This window comes from Marmota monax, unplaced genomic scaffold (assembly GCF_021218885.2).
Source record: "Marmota monax isolate L192 unplaced genomic scaffold, Marmota_monax_Labrador192_F-V1.1 WCK01_AAM20220418_F8-fsc00095, whole genome shotgun sequence".
Classification (NCBI taxonomy): domain Eukaryota; kingdom Metazoa; phylum Chordata; class Mammalia; order Rodentia; family Sciuridae; genus Marmota; species Marmota monax.
The window spans coordinates 7,043,428-7,058,649 of record NW_026695244.1 but is presented as its reverse complement, the minus strand read 5'-3'; the positions used below and the strand labels follow the sequence as shown (position 1 = coordinate 7,058,649).

Below are 15,222 nucleotides of genomic sequence, written 5' to 3'. Positions count from 1 at the left end.
TTTTATTTTATGTTGTACTATTTCTCATTTCTGTTTTATTTTTCTTGCAATCCTGTGTGTTGCTTGAATAGTTTTTAGAATTCCATTTGGTGTTTCTTTTGGTAGAGTTTTAAGCGGTCACTCTAGGAATTACTTTTTTAAAATATGTTTTTAGTTGTAGATGGGTACAATGTCTTTATTTGTATTTATTTACTTTTATATGGTGCTGAGGATCGAACCCAGGGCCTCATGTGTGCAAAGCAAGCATTCTACCACTGAGCTACAACTCCAGCCCTCTAGGAATTACTTTATATAGTTTAATGTGAAATATTTGATCATTAAATCTTTACCTTTCTTCTTTTCTAATTAAGTTCTCAAAATTATACATTTACTTCTAAGCTCTGCTTATGGTATTTTCCACACTTTTTTATATTTTGGGCTTTGGTTGATTCAGTTTGAACTTGTACCCTGAGTCATATAATTTCCAACTACTTATAAATTATATAAATACTATAATTGATTTTTAATTAACACTTTTATAGTCAGAAATCATGCTCTGATTTCAATGTTGAAATTCGCTGAAACTTACTCTGTAAACCAATAAATATTTGTGAAACTTTGGTGTGTACTTTAAAAGAATGTGAATCTTGTAGTTATTGGGTATAGTGTTCTATAAATGTCCATTTAATCATTGTTTGAAAGATATGGAAATTTTTGTCTAATGGTTCTATGAGAATGATGAGTTCGAATGACTCCTACATGCTGAGATTTAACTATCTCTCCTCTTAATTCGGACTAGGTTTCCTTCCTGACAACACTGAGGTTGTTTCCATATCTTGGCAACCGTAATTACACTGCAATGATCACGGGAGTGCGAATGTCTTCAACATATGATTTCTTTTCTTTTGACAAATTTCCAGCAGTGGGATTGCTGGATTGCTGGATAATATGATAATTATTAATGTTTTGAGGACTCTCCACCCTGTTTTCCGTAATGGTTATACTCATTTACCTTCCCTTTCTCTATAGCCTCTCCATCACTTGATATCTTTTGTCTTTTTGATAAAGCCATTCTGGCAAGTGTAAAGTGATATCTCTCATTGTGGCTTTAATTTACATTTTTCTGATGATTAGTGATGCTGAGCATTTTTTTTTCATATCCACTGACCATTTGTATGTCCTCTTTTGAGAAATGTCTGTTCATATCCTTTGTCAGTTTTATAAATGGGTTGTTTTATTGCTCTTGAGTTTTCTGGATTCCTTAAATATTTTGGAGATTAGCCCCTTATCAGCTTATGCTTTGTGAGTATTTTCTCCCAGTCTATAGGTTTTCTCTTCATTCTGTTGATTGCTTTTCTGGTTGTCTTGAAGCTCTTTATTTAAGGAAAATCCATTTGTCTATTTGTTTTTATTTTCTGAGTTTGGGGGACCATATCCAAAAAACTCATTGCCCAGACTAATTTCATCAAGAGTTCCTCCTATATTTTCCTCTTGTTGTTTTACAATGTCAAGTCTTACATTTATCCACTCCAAGTTGAGTTTTGTACATAAGGGCCTAATTTCATTCTTCTACCTATAAATATCCAGTTTTCCTAGTACTCTTTACTGAAAACACTACCCTTTCTTCACTGTGTGTTCTTGGCATCTTTGTTGAAAATCAGTTGGCCATTAATGTATGGATTTATTTCTGGGCTCTCTATACTGTTTATTGGTTTATGTGTACATTTTTATGCTAGCACCATGCTGTTTTGAATATTACAGCTTTGTAGCACATTCTGAAACCAGATAATATGAACACTCCAGCTTTGTTGCTTTTTGCTCAAGATAGCTTTGGCTATTCAGGGTCTTTCATGGTTCAATATATATTTCAAAATTATTTTTCTATTTTTGGTAAAAAAAATCAGAATTTTGATAAGGGCTTCATTGAATCTGTAAATCATTTTAGGTAGTATAGACATTTTAACAATATTAATTCTCCCAATCTGCAAACACAGAAAAGATATTTCCACTTATTTGTTTCTTCAGTTTCTTTCATCATTGTTTTATAGTTTTCAGTATCCAGGTCTTTCACTTGCTTTGTTAAATAATAATTTTTTTTATTTATTTAAGAATTTTATTTAACTATTATAAACAGTATTTTTTCTTGATTTATTTTTTTCTTGATAGTTTATTGTCAGTTTATGAAAACACAACTGATTTTTTATAGCGATTTCGTTCCTGCAACTTTAATGAATTCATTGATTAGTTCTAATAGATTTTTGGTGGCGTCTTTAGGGTTTCCTATATATAAGATCATCTCATCTGCAAACAGGCAACTTTGCTTCTTCCTTTTCAATTTGGAGACCTAACTTTTCTGGTTAGGACCATGTTAAACAGAAGTGGCTTCAGTGAACAGGCCAGCTGGTTTTCTGAGTCCAGGAGATTTTGTTCCAGCTGCTGCCCTACCAGTCTTCAGCCAACACTGTCTTGCCTGAGATGAAGGCCCTATGTGCCTAGCAGGTCTTCCTCAGCTTCCTTTGTCAGACTACTGCCTTGTAGACCTGCACATCTGGGGGGATAAAAGTGGGGGTTCTCTTGCTCTGTGTTAGAGTCTGTAAACAAGTCAAAATAACACCTGGCATTTTGCCAGGGGAATGTTAGAGTTCCTAAACAAGTCTGGATGGTGCCTGGCAAAATGCTAGAGGGAGTGGTTTGAGAAGTAACAAAAGCTAGCCATTAAGTGTGGAGATTCCTTATTGGTTGACTGATGTATCTAGTTTATGGTAATTAGATAAGCTGTGTGGAATGTATAAATACTGCTCCTGTCCTGCAATAAACGGCTCCCACTCCTGCTGTATCAATGTACACAAGTTGTTCGTCACCCCGGGTTATTTTGCCCAGCCAGCCGGGCTCCGGCAGCTCTGGCCCTTGGGCTACAGCAGTCCTGCACTCAGTGAGGGCTCCATGCACCTCAAGGGATGTCTCCCAGCTCCTCTGTTCTGTGCCACGCCCTCAGCTTAGGCTCTCTTTCACTGTGTGAAGGTCCTGGGCACATCCTGAGAGATTTATCTTACTCTGCTGTATTGCCCCAGCCTTTGGCATAGTGCCATTCTGTGAAGGCTCCATGGGACTTCACTGTGACTAGAGCTTGCTGCTTTGAATTCTATGCCCTTATGCTAGCCCTTGTCTGTTAGAATGTGATTAAAAAGCTTTCCTCCTTTCTTTTCTTCTCAATCTATGGTTACTCTTCTTTTGCTATGGACCCAGCCTTTAGATTTTTTGAAATCCTCATTTTACTGGTGAATTTTTACAGATTATTAATTTTGCATCTCATACAACTTAATCTTATCATTATACCTGCCTATATTCTGGCTGGAAGCAAAGGACTTTACCTCTTATTCCTTTTCTTTTAAATATTATTCATTGCATATTATTTTTATTAATAAAACATTAACATGTTTATAGAAAATACTGGATAATATGTAAAATATATAATGAAGACAAAAAGGCCTTCCAAGTTTTCACCAAACAAAAGAAACACTGCTAGCACCTTAGGTATTTTTGTTTTTCTTTTTCTATATACCCTATCCTATCTTTTTAAGGATCTGAATCCTAAACTTATACTCAAGTTTTTTCCAAATAATTACATGACAAAAGAATTTTCCAATGCCACAAACTCTTTATAAAAATACATATTTGGGCATACTTAACCAGTTCCTCTCTTGAAATTTAAATTCTTCAAAATATTCACTGTAATGACTTATTATTCAATGAACATTTTTTTCATTCAGTTTCTCCACCCCAAATCTTTATACTTAACCATAGAAGTGAAATTATAAAATCAAAGGTTACGACCTCTTTGAGGTTTTTAAATATGTATTGCTAAATTGCATTCAAAAGTACCTATAGCCTTTAGACATAAGATATATTATATGATAATTTCTACAGTATGCCGTTGTTTCAAATATCATACTCTAAAGAATTTAGTAACCTGTGGCCTATCATTAGAGTTCCTTCTCTTCTTTTATTAAAAATAATTACCTCATTTGGCCAACCAATGATATGGAAATTATTTAGAATTTTAAAAAATTCATGCTAAAAATAGCTTAGTATTTTCCCAATAGTGATGTGGCACTTATTCTTCCATCAAATTATGGGTCATTTATTCTCAATACATACTTTTTCAGTTTTATACATTTCCTTGCTTACAAAAATTTTTATATTAACCATTAATAATTTATATCTCATAAATACGGAACATCATTTTGCCTGACAGAGCATTAAAACTTCGGGAGCCATCTAGTTTTCTTATTAGAGAATATTTGGTGTGGCTTTCTTCTTTTTATGAGTCTTCTTAAATTATACATTAAGGTTGGTAAACAATTGAAAATATGGTTTTCATTAAGGAGATAAAATTAATTTATGTGAACAAAATTCTTAAAGTTTTAGTTAGCCTTTAAGTCATTTTTATAGAAACAGTATATATCTTAGGTTTATTAACCATTTTTTATTATTTTGATACTTAGAATATGCATTAATCACAAAGAAATGGTTGTAAGATTCGAGTTCTGGCTGGGCGGTTGGTGAACACCTGTTATCCTAGCAACTCAAGAGGCTGAGGCAGGAGGATCACAAGTTGAGGCCAGTATCAGCCACTTAGCAAGATCCTGTTTCAAAATAAATAATTTTTTAAAAAAAGGACGGGGGATGTAGCTCAGTGGTAAAGTGCCCCTGGGTTCAATCTCAGTTCTAAACAAATAAATAAATAAGATTCGAATTCTGTGTGAATAAAACCATGATTTAATTTAACAGCCAATTGAAAGCTGTCAAAGAACTACCTTTGTCATCATTCAACACACAACTAAAGATCATCACCGAGTACACTAAATACCCGGAAGTGCTTGTTTTCGTCAGTGAGACTCCAATCATTCTGAAGTATTTATATTAACTCAAAGTTAGCCTGAGTTGTATCATGGAATCTATAAGAATCTCCTCATATTGACTATTTTTATATAAAAAATTTCAAACCTTGAAGTACAAAACTGAAGGTCTTTAAACAAGCTATCAAAGAACTCATTAAGGTATTAGTACTTGATGACAGAAAAGAAAGTTAAGAAAGAAAATTCAGCCTATTTGCAAGACTGAACAAAGAAACCTTCAACTCATCACTTCTCTCTACTGTTCTCTCTCCACTCCCTCCAAAAATCAATAGGCACTAAAAAAAAAAAAAAAAAAAAGTAAAATGTGAGGGAGTTTATGTACAATGGACTGTTCTTAGGGCCCACTTAAAAATTACTTATCCATCAGTTTATCATATTCATTCCTAGCATCACAAGCATTCTCATCCCATATCTCTACTCACAGGTCAAAGGGATAGGAATTTGAGGATGACTTTTAAATTCTCTAACATAACTTAAAAGTAACTCTAGAAGTTTTTGAAGTTCACATATGATTGCTATACTGCACACAATGCTGATGTGAAGTTAGGACACCAGGGCTCTGCTCTAGACCCTTCCACCAGCAAGCTTTAACCAATACTGAATCTCTGGATCTCAGTAGACTCACATCTGTGAAATAAAGGTATTGTGCTGCAAAACTCAGATGATGCTCTTGTTCCTCTTGAATTCTACTGCTCTAACCTTTCATCTACTAATGAAATCACCTTCAGGCAAATCTTATGAGACGGAAAATACCTCTCTAAAATGCAAAGATCCTTCAGGATATAGAGAGTGGAATGAGATGTAGTCATCCATAAGTAACTAAGAATAAATCATGAATCATGCTGCTGGCTACCTATGTAGACTTTTATATACAACATAATATTGTATATATAATATTAAGATAAAATAATGTGACAAAAAATATACACACAGTTATTTATAAGTATATACGTATATATCTCAGGTAGGAACCTCTAGCTTAAGGAAAATACCACAATGGTTCAGATGCATCTAAAAGGATTCCAATATTGCTTTTACCTTTTATGATATGTGTGTCATAGAATTAAATGGTTTTATATGTAATGGTTGACAATCAAGAATTACATAAAAGCATTATTCTGCTTTTTCTTAGGGATTCACAAATTCAAAAATATGATTACCTTTCCTATGCTGACATCTGGTTGCAGAAAGCAATCTGAATAATTAGCCCATGTTTTATTTGAGCTGTGAATAAAATCCCATGTTCCGTTGGGAGTGCAGTGTCGGAAGGCGGTTCCTGTAAAGACATGGAGGGTACTGAGATGCTCAGTTTCAGTTCCCATAGAGTCTGTTACCAAAAGGAGGCAGAGGAGGAGAAAGATAATTTCTTTTCAAATTAATAGTTTCAGAAAAACTCAATACCTTTATGATTGAAGTCATAAATATAAGGAGGGCATGGGACAGCTGATATTTTCCCCACTGTTCCTCTGGGCCAACAAATGAGTCCATCCCATTCTGGGAAACAATTACCTTCTGATGAGAAAAAAAATAGAAAGCAGATAAATAAAAATTAGAGAACAAATGCATTCAAAATTCAAAATTTCAGATAATTGCCTGTGGCAAAAAGTAAAACAAACTGGTAACTAACATGTAAATGTCCCAAAATTCACCTACCTTGTCTCTTCATAGACCCATTAATAGGAAACTTTGATTAGCAAAATTAAAATATTCAGACTATTCCAGTATATCCACTATAGTAGTTATAGCAATTGGTATATAGAAAACACTGGAAACCACTGTGAACAACTATAGTATAGTTCTTCCACCTGTCATACATAGCAGCTACATTTTTACTCTAGATTTTTTTTAAATGCTGTTAAAGAACATGACACACAAAACAAATTTAAGATTCAGGTTTATCTTTTTACCTATAATTTCTTTGAGTCTAATATTCATCTCAAACAAAATTCTCATAAGTTCTGTGCTTCTCAAGATGAATCCAGAGCCTTGTCTTTCTTATAACCTCCACTGCCACCATGACAGTCCACAGCCACCATATGTCCAGCCAGAATTACAGAGATAGTCTTCAGCAGGTCTCCCTGATATTCATATTCTCTCTCTCTCTCTCTCTCTCTCTCTCTCTCTCTCTCTCTCTCTCTCTCTCCAGGAGTCTTTTAGGTAGACTGGAGCCATCCAGTCCTCCCCCACCCCCCTTTTGCTTGCAGTTCTCAAGATTAACTATGTAGAATGTGCTAGGGAGACTGGCTAGAACAGACCAGTCTCCCACCCCCCAAAAAAAAAAGATGTCTTCCAACATGTGAGCCTAATAGCATCAGATGTTCGCTGGGGTATACAACCTACTGTGGATGGTTTTCTTGAGCGACTCAGCTGCAGTGCAAGTGGGATAAGAGCAATGGAGATTCCATACACCCAGGATAACTTTCCCGAGCCTGGGGAACTGGCTCAGAATAAATCCTAGGCTGCTGTTAATCTTTGCAGCCTGTCTGTAAGCAATGAACCCACTTCCTGAAACTTGTTGTACATACATATGAGTGCTCCATCTTACCCAACTCAAAAAAGTTGGTAACCAATGACACACACTCATTTAACACAACAGCCCCAAGTCTTCCAAAAACTCCCCATCTCACTCAGAGGCAAAACCTAGGTCTAAGCAATGTGTGAAGGGCCTGCAGACCTACTCTCTGCCCTCACCTCTCACTGACCTTAGCTCCTGCCTCAGCTCTCACATCCACAATGCCACTTGCTCTTCCTGGGTTCCAGGGCCATTTCCCCACGTTGCCCCCAGACTCATTTCCTTACCTCCTCCGGATTTTTGCTCAAAGGTCAACTTCTTAGTAAATTCTCCAACTTAAAACTGCATTCCAAAATACTCCCTATCCCCTTTTCTCCTTTCCCTGACACCTGAGTTCTCACTGCCTTCCGTATCATTCTCTTAATTATTGCTTTCTAAAGTCATAGGATTTAAAAAAATGTGAGAGTGGAGATTTTTGACTGTTTTGTCTCCTATGTTAACTACCTTCCTGGAATAGCCTCTGGCACTTGGTGGGGCCTAAGGAACATTCAGTGTCAATATTCTGTGTTCTGCTGGGCTTCTTTCTACTAGTTATATATTGAACATCCAAGAATAGAGCCTGCCAGTCATGTCAGATCCCAACAAGGCAAAAAGACATACTTTCAATAAGTGCCAGATTAATTTTCTACCACAAATTTAGCAGCTTAAAATCAAATTTATTTTCTCACTATAGTTTTGTAGGTCAAAAGTCTGACAGGCTCAGAGGGACCTCTGCTGATAGATTCCCAAGACCAAAATCAAGGGCTGAGCAGGGCTACATTACTCTCCAGAGGCTCTTGAGGGAAATCCATCTCCTTGTTCATGTCAGCTGTTGGTAGAATTCAGTTCCTTGAAGTTGCAGAACTGAGGTTAATTGTTCGCTGCCATCGAAGATTCATGCCAAGTTCTAGAAGCTGTCAGCATCCTTTATCTCATGGTCTCCTTCCTCCATCTTCAAAATCAGCAAGACAGACTAAGTTCTTCTCACATTTTGGATCTCTCCTCTGCTCTCCTTTTCTGCCACAATTCAAACTCATTCTTTTGCCTTAGCTTCCTCTTTTAAGGGCACAGGTGATTGATTACATTGGGCCCATCCAGATAATCCAGAATCATCTCCCCACTTTAAGATCCATAACCTTCCAGTTGGTCATGTGTGTAGCACGCACAGCTTAATAGCAGGTACTAGGGGATGGGTGTCTTCAGGGTTCATTATTCTGCTACCAGAAATGCTATACATTCTAATTCTCCCAGATGGGTTGTAACCACAGTGTTGTTACACTAACTGCCGTTGAAGATTTCTGTTCTAGCCAGTGTCATGGTATCACACTATTTGTTGGGTTTTGAGTCGTCAGCCTAACACAATCTCACACAAACACCCATTTCTGTAAAAAAAAAAAAAAAATAAGAAAAACCTGAAATTAACTTCTTAGCATCCACCTATCACACAGAAACAAATATCAATTTGCTCTGTGCACTGCTGAAGAGAAAAGAAAAACGTCTTCCTCACCCACACTGTTGTTAGAAAAGAACGTTTTCTTGGAAACAGCCTCACTTTGTTCACACAATGAAAACCTGGGCTTCACATATCACAGGCAACCCAGGAGCTCATCCCACGGCCTCCTGCTTCAGGAGCACAGCACCACCTGCCTCTCTTTGCAGCACTATCAGGTCTTTTTGTTGGTTGATTTTCCTTCTTGCTGATACAGGGTAGAATGAATCAATCTTACCCATCAACTTTGCCCAAGATTGTCTTCTATATCTGGACAGAATTCCATGCACCTTGCCATCCATTTACTTTGTCATTTATGTATCTCTTCTATCAACTGCTTATTAACTATTATTAGTTTGGAACTTAATGCCCTCCACCCAAGGCTCATGGATTAAAGCTTTAGTCACCAACTTGGCATTATTGGAAAATGGGAGAAACGTTAAGAGGCAGGGCCTAGTGGGAGGTCTTCGGGTCATTGGGAATGTGCCCTTGAAGGAGAGTGGGATCTCCATCCTGTCCTCTTTCTTCCTTTCATGTCCAGCCATGAGTTGAATAGCTTTGCTCCACCACATACTTTTGTCATGATGAGCTGCCATGAATCCAAAGCAACAGGCCCAATCAGTCATAAATTAAAATCTCCAAAACTGTGAGCCAAAATAAACCTTGTCTCTTTCTAAGGTGATATATCTCAGGTATTTGTTATAGAAATGGAAAATTTACGACTGTGCAATAGATTGTACCCAATATCTACTATACAAACTGCATAAACTGGAGCTTGACATGTGTTCTTACCTTTCTATAACTAACTGTCCCTCTAAAATGCATACTGTGATGTCATGTACTATTTTCTGCCAAGAGTTAGTCCCATGATAGAATACGGTCTTCATATAAAAGTAAAATCTAGTGACCAGTTTATTCTATAAATACTTGCTTTTAAAACAGCTATGGAAAAATATTTTTCCTCATGCTCTTTAAGGGAGATTTTTCTAGTGCCCTGTGAGACACCAGCCCACCCACACATGTACTCAAATACACCCTCCAAAATTCAGAAAACCAACCTCCCCCAGAATAATGGATGTTCAGATCAGGTTAATTTTTTGTGGTTCTTTGACAACAAGAATGATAAATAGTCACAAAAGGATGAAAAGATTGAGAAAGCCATGACCTAGCTAGAAAATACAGAGATGGTAATTAGCATCTTCTCCTTGATCATCACGTGAGTAAATAACTTTCATTATTTGGCAAGAAACTAATTAATTGCCTAATGAGTCACCAATCTTTCTTTATAAATTAACACCATTAATTATAGCTCTATAATCCTTTGTGTGTGCCAGGAAAAACTAATTATTAGTGAAGCTTGTTCAACCGTGATATTTACACAGAACAGCCTAAAATTTGGAGACTCTAGCTTTTTCTCTTTTTAGTTCTTCAGTTACTCATAACAAAATACAACCACTCTTGGAAGAAGAACCAGGATGAATAATATTTCACTTTTTATTTTTAAATATGTGAATAGTTTTATAATGAGGTATTCATGTTTACATTGCCATTTCTGTCTTTCATAAACTTTAGGAAAATTTTATGATCAGTTTATTACAAAAAAATTTCAGAAATATAACAGAAAATACATACCCTTAATTTAGAATTGACAGTTTTAATAGTTTCTGATATTTATTTCATCTAATTTATTTTTGGTATAATTTTAAAATAAATTATAGGCACAACAAGAGCTTATTCTTAAATATTTTGATGTGCAATGCTCAATTTTAAGAGCATTTTAAAATGAAAATTTCCTAAATTAATCAGTGAACTCAAAATGCCACTCTAAGTTTTAAGACTTCAAGTAAAGAGATGATTACTCTTCCAATAAATCTTTGCTAATCCCTCCCAGATTACATGTTTTGTAGTACATAGTTGTGAATACCCTTGTTGTTAAAATTACACACCAGCCTAAAACATGTCTATCATCCCTGTGCAGCCATCAAGCCCATGGGGCGAGGACAGAATCTTATTCAGGCTTTTCAGTGCTTACTACAGAAGCAACACACTGTGGGTACATGTGTGTTGACTATTAAAGGAACATCAAAGATACTGTTGGCCCAGGTAATTGGCAGGTATTCTCCAGCTCAAAAGTTCATGAGGCTTCATGGGAAATAATTATCTATAAGGGCTGAAAAAACTATCAAATTCCTTCATGATGAAGCTGATCCTTGTCAGTAGATTTACATGTCTAGGATGAGTGTCAGTGTTATTTAAAGGTAAAATGAGTGATTTCCTGTTTGGACACTATTAGACAGGTTATTCAGAAAACTCCCTCCTTGCACAAGATACCTACAAAGGATGGATGAATAGAAAAGTCTTCTGTGAAAACATGATTTAGCAGGTTGTAAAGTAAAGGAATAAATCTAAAGCCAGAAATTATTCTATGGGGGCAACAAGTACTACAATTAGAGCTTACCTTACAGATCACTACGAATCTTTTGGCTTCGGGCTTGTGCTTTGATAAAGTCAGGTGATGAAAATTGAGCCTGAGCCCTAATAACTTGGGAAAATTAGATGGGAGACCCCTCTATAAAATCAGTATCCCCCAAAGATGACACCCCCCCCTCCTTAGTGGGTGAACAAGAGACAAAAACATCCTTCAGAAACAGATTGACTCATTTCATTTTTGGCGATATTTAGAGGTAAAATAGGAAATAGTGACCCCCCAAAAAAATTGTTCTCTAGAAGCTTCTAATCAAATCCCACACTCCTACATTATCTAAACTCAGTTAAGATAGACTTACATCAATAAATCCTCTAGGCACCTTCCATAAGCAAACACAAATTTTCCCTGGAGGAAGATGCTTTAAACCAAAAGTTCCTCATCATAAATCATTAGACACATAAGGAAATAAGCTATCAGGTGTGATAATCATCATGAACCGGCAAAATCTGTGGATATTAGAATTATCAAGTGCAGAATATAAAATATATGTCTAAGAAAATAAAAAGAAATTGAAAGATTGCTGAAGGTACAAAAGACCATCAAAATTAAATATGAAATCCAGGCACTGTGGCTCACACCTGTAATCCTAGCAACTCAGGAGGCTGAGGCAGAAGAATCACAACACTCACAACTCAGCCTCAGCAATTTAGCAAAGCCTTAAGCAATTTAGTGAGACTGTCTCAAAATAAAAATAAAAAGGGTGGGTATGTGGCTCAGTAGTAAAGCACCTCTGGGTTTAAGCTCCAGTTCAAAAACATAAAAAACAAAAATGAAGATATCAGAAAGTAAAAAACAAAATTAACTAATGAATAGATTAAAGAGCTGTAAGACAAAGCTGAACAAAGAGTTAAAAAACTAGAAAACATATTTGAAGAATTTACCAAAACAGCCGTAGAGAAACAAACAAACAAACAAAACCGAAAATATATAAGACATGGATACCCTGAGGGTAGTATGAGAAGGTTTCACATTTGTCTACTTAAAAGTTCCTGAGGGAGATAACAGAGAAAATGGAGGACAGCAAATTTCAAGGACAAAATAACTAAATAAAGACAGATCCTTAGATTCAGGAAATCCAGTGAATTCAGAGTAAAATTATAGAACATCAAAGTCAAAGAGAAGCTCTTAAGAAGAGCCAGAGAGAAAAGGCCAATCGCCAACAAAGACAGAACTGATCTGTCAATAGTAGTAATGGAAGTTAGGGTGGAAAATGAAATAATATCCTCACGGACTAAAAATAAATAATTTTCAATAACAAAGGTTACATATTCAGAAAAAAAATATTGCTCAGGATTGCAACTCAAGATATTTTCAGACAAAAACTGAAGGCACAATGAGCACATTCTCATGTAAAAAAATTCAAAAAAGAAAGAAATAAAAGATATTTCCTGGAAGAAGAAAAATTAAAATAACATAAAACAACAATCCTATATGACAGCAGCATATACTTTGGAAATAAATAAAGTATCCTAAACTGCTTATATTATTTATTAAAAGGAAGTTCACAATAGCTAAACTGTGGAGACAAACTTGATGTCCTTCAGTATATGAATGGATAAAAAAAAATGGGGCATATATACACAATGGAATTCTACTCAGCATTAAAAAAAAAAAAAAAATCATGGTATTTGCAGGTAAATGGAAGGCGTTGGAGAAGATAATGCTAAGTGAAGTCAGCCAATCCCAAAAAAACAAGTGCCGAATGTTTTCTCTGATATAAGGAAGTTGACTCATAGTGGGGTAGGGAGGGAGAGCATGGGAGGAATAGATGAATTCTAGATAGGGCAGAGGGGTGGAAGGGAAAGGAAGGGGGCAGGGGATTAGCAAGGATGGTGGAATGTGATGGACATCATTATACAAAGTACATGTATTAAGACTTGAATTAGGTATCAACATACTTTAAAACAGAGATACAAAAATTGTGGTATATATGTGTATTAAGAATTGTAATGCAAAAAAATAAAAGTACATGTATAAAGGCAAAAAATAAATATATTAAAGTGATTTGAGAGAAAAGAAAGAAAGAAAATAGACCAGTAGTGTAGGGGAAGGAGATCAGGGGAGGGAGGAAGGAAGGCAAGGGGAAGTACTGGGAAAGAAATTGATCAGATTATGTTATGTGCCTGTATAAATATGTCTCAATGAATCCACTATTCTGTATAATAAATATGCAACAATAAAAATTTTTTCTTCAATTAAAACTGTATGAAAAAGCCTCCAGGGTGATCACTAAGAGAATTAAATACAATAAACGTCTTCCAAACTAGTTATGGCAAAGGTAGAATAAAATAAGCAAAAAAAAAAGCCTCAGTTAGTCCAAAAGCAGATTGGAAATGGGGGAATGGGAGGGACACATAGGAAGAGCTGATGAAATAAAGAATCCAAATTAGATGGCAGAGTGAAATTCAAATACTGTACATCAGTTCTCACAATTAATATAAGTGGAGTGAACTCTTCACTTAATAGACAAAGGTTATCAGAACAACAAGAAAATGTATCCTATTTATAAAAGATACTCCAATCAAAGTTATCGGGGCAAAGGGGAGGGAGGGATGGGTGGCAACCAGGGGGCAGGAAAGATAGTGGAATGAGATGGACATCATTACCCTAGGTATGTGTGTGACTGCACATATGGTGCACTGCTACATCGTGTACAACCAGAGAAATGAAAAGTTGTGCTGCAATTGTGTACAATGAATCAAAATGCATTCTGCTGTCCTATATACCAAACTAAAATAAATAAATAAATTTTAAAAAAGATATTCTCAAAACATAAGTATATGGAAATTTTAATAAAAGAATGGAGAAATATAAGGAGGTGCTGTTTAGTGGACTTAGAGTGTCAATTTTGTAAGATGAAAAGCTTGTGGAGATTGGCTGCCCAATAATGCGAATATACTTAACATAGCTGAACATTAAAAATGGTTAGAATGATCAATTTAAAGTTATGTGTACTTTATCACAGCACATTTCTTTTTTGGTAAAGTTTTTACTAGGCAAATGCTAACCAAGAGACAAAGAAACTATGTCATTTGTTTAATACTGTTATTTTAATAGAATAATTTACATTATATTTTAATAACTGAAAGCAAAATTATCCTAGTGACAAAGAAGACTACTTTTAAATTGATAAAAAATTTAATTCACCAGGAAATACGTTTTTAAACTTGTATATACCAATAACACACTTTCAAAATATATGAAGGAAAAAAAATTCAATGACTTTTTTATTGAAAAATTCACCATAATAGTACATAATATGTACATAAGGTACATATCTCAATAAACAATAGATCAAGCATATAAAAATCATTATGGATACAAAATTCATAAACCACATTAACTAAAAAGCTTAGCCTAGTGAACATTCTAAAACAAAACTTGAGAACATATATTCTTTTGAAGATCACTTGGAACATTTATCAAAATCGGCTACAATGTAAGCCATTAAGCCTCAACATATTTTTCAAAATAGATATCTTGAAAGCTGCATTCTTTCATCATAACCAATTAATAAATAAGTCACAATTTAAAAAAAAAAATTAAAGACCAATATGAAGCAGATATTGAACTGTACATTTTATTAGAGAGGCATAACTTTAAGGACACTCTAATTTAGGAAGCTTGATAAATGTCATCCCACTTCTCACTTGAATTTAGAACTAAATAAAGAGTCAGGAAGATGGAAATAAAAGTGGCATTTTATTAGCAAACTAGGCTTTTTGGAGAACATGGCTTTGGTGTGTATAAATGAGCTGGTTTATTGAATTGAGTTTATCTGAATTGAGTTTGCCCT

At 35.2% G+C, this 15,222-nt stretch overlaps 1 protein-coding gene across 1 annotated transcript in view; it reads right to left on the bottom strand.

Moving 5' to 3' along the window:
• Pth2r (parathyroid hormone 2 receptor) overlaps positions 1-15,222 on the bottom strand; it is a 95,704-nt gene that overhangs the window by 53,617 nt on the left and 26,865 nt on the right. The window contains exons 3-4 of the mRNA XM_046463092.2: positions 6,300-6,410; positions 6,059-6,174 (exon numbers count right to left, since the gene is read on the bottom strand). Of these exons, the coding sequence (XP_046319048.1) occupies positions 6,059-6,174; positions 6,300-6,410 (227 nt within the window). The remainder of the gene's footprint in view (positions 1-6,058; positions 6,175-6,299; positions 6,411-15,222) is intronic.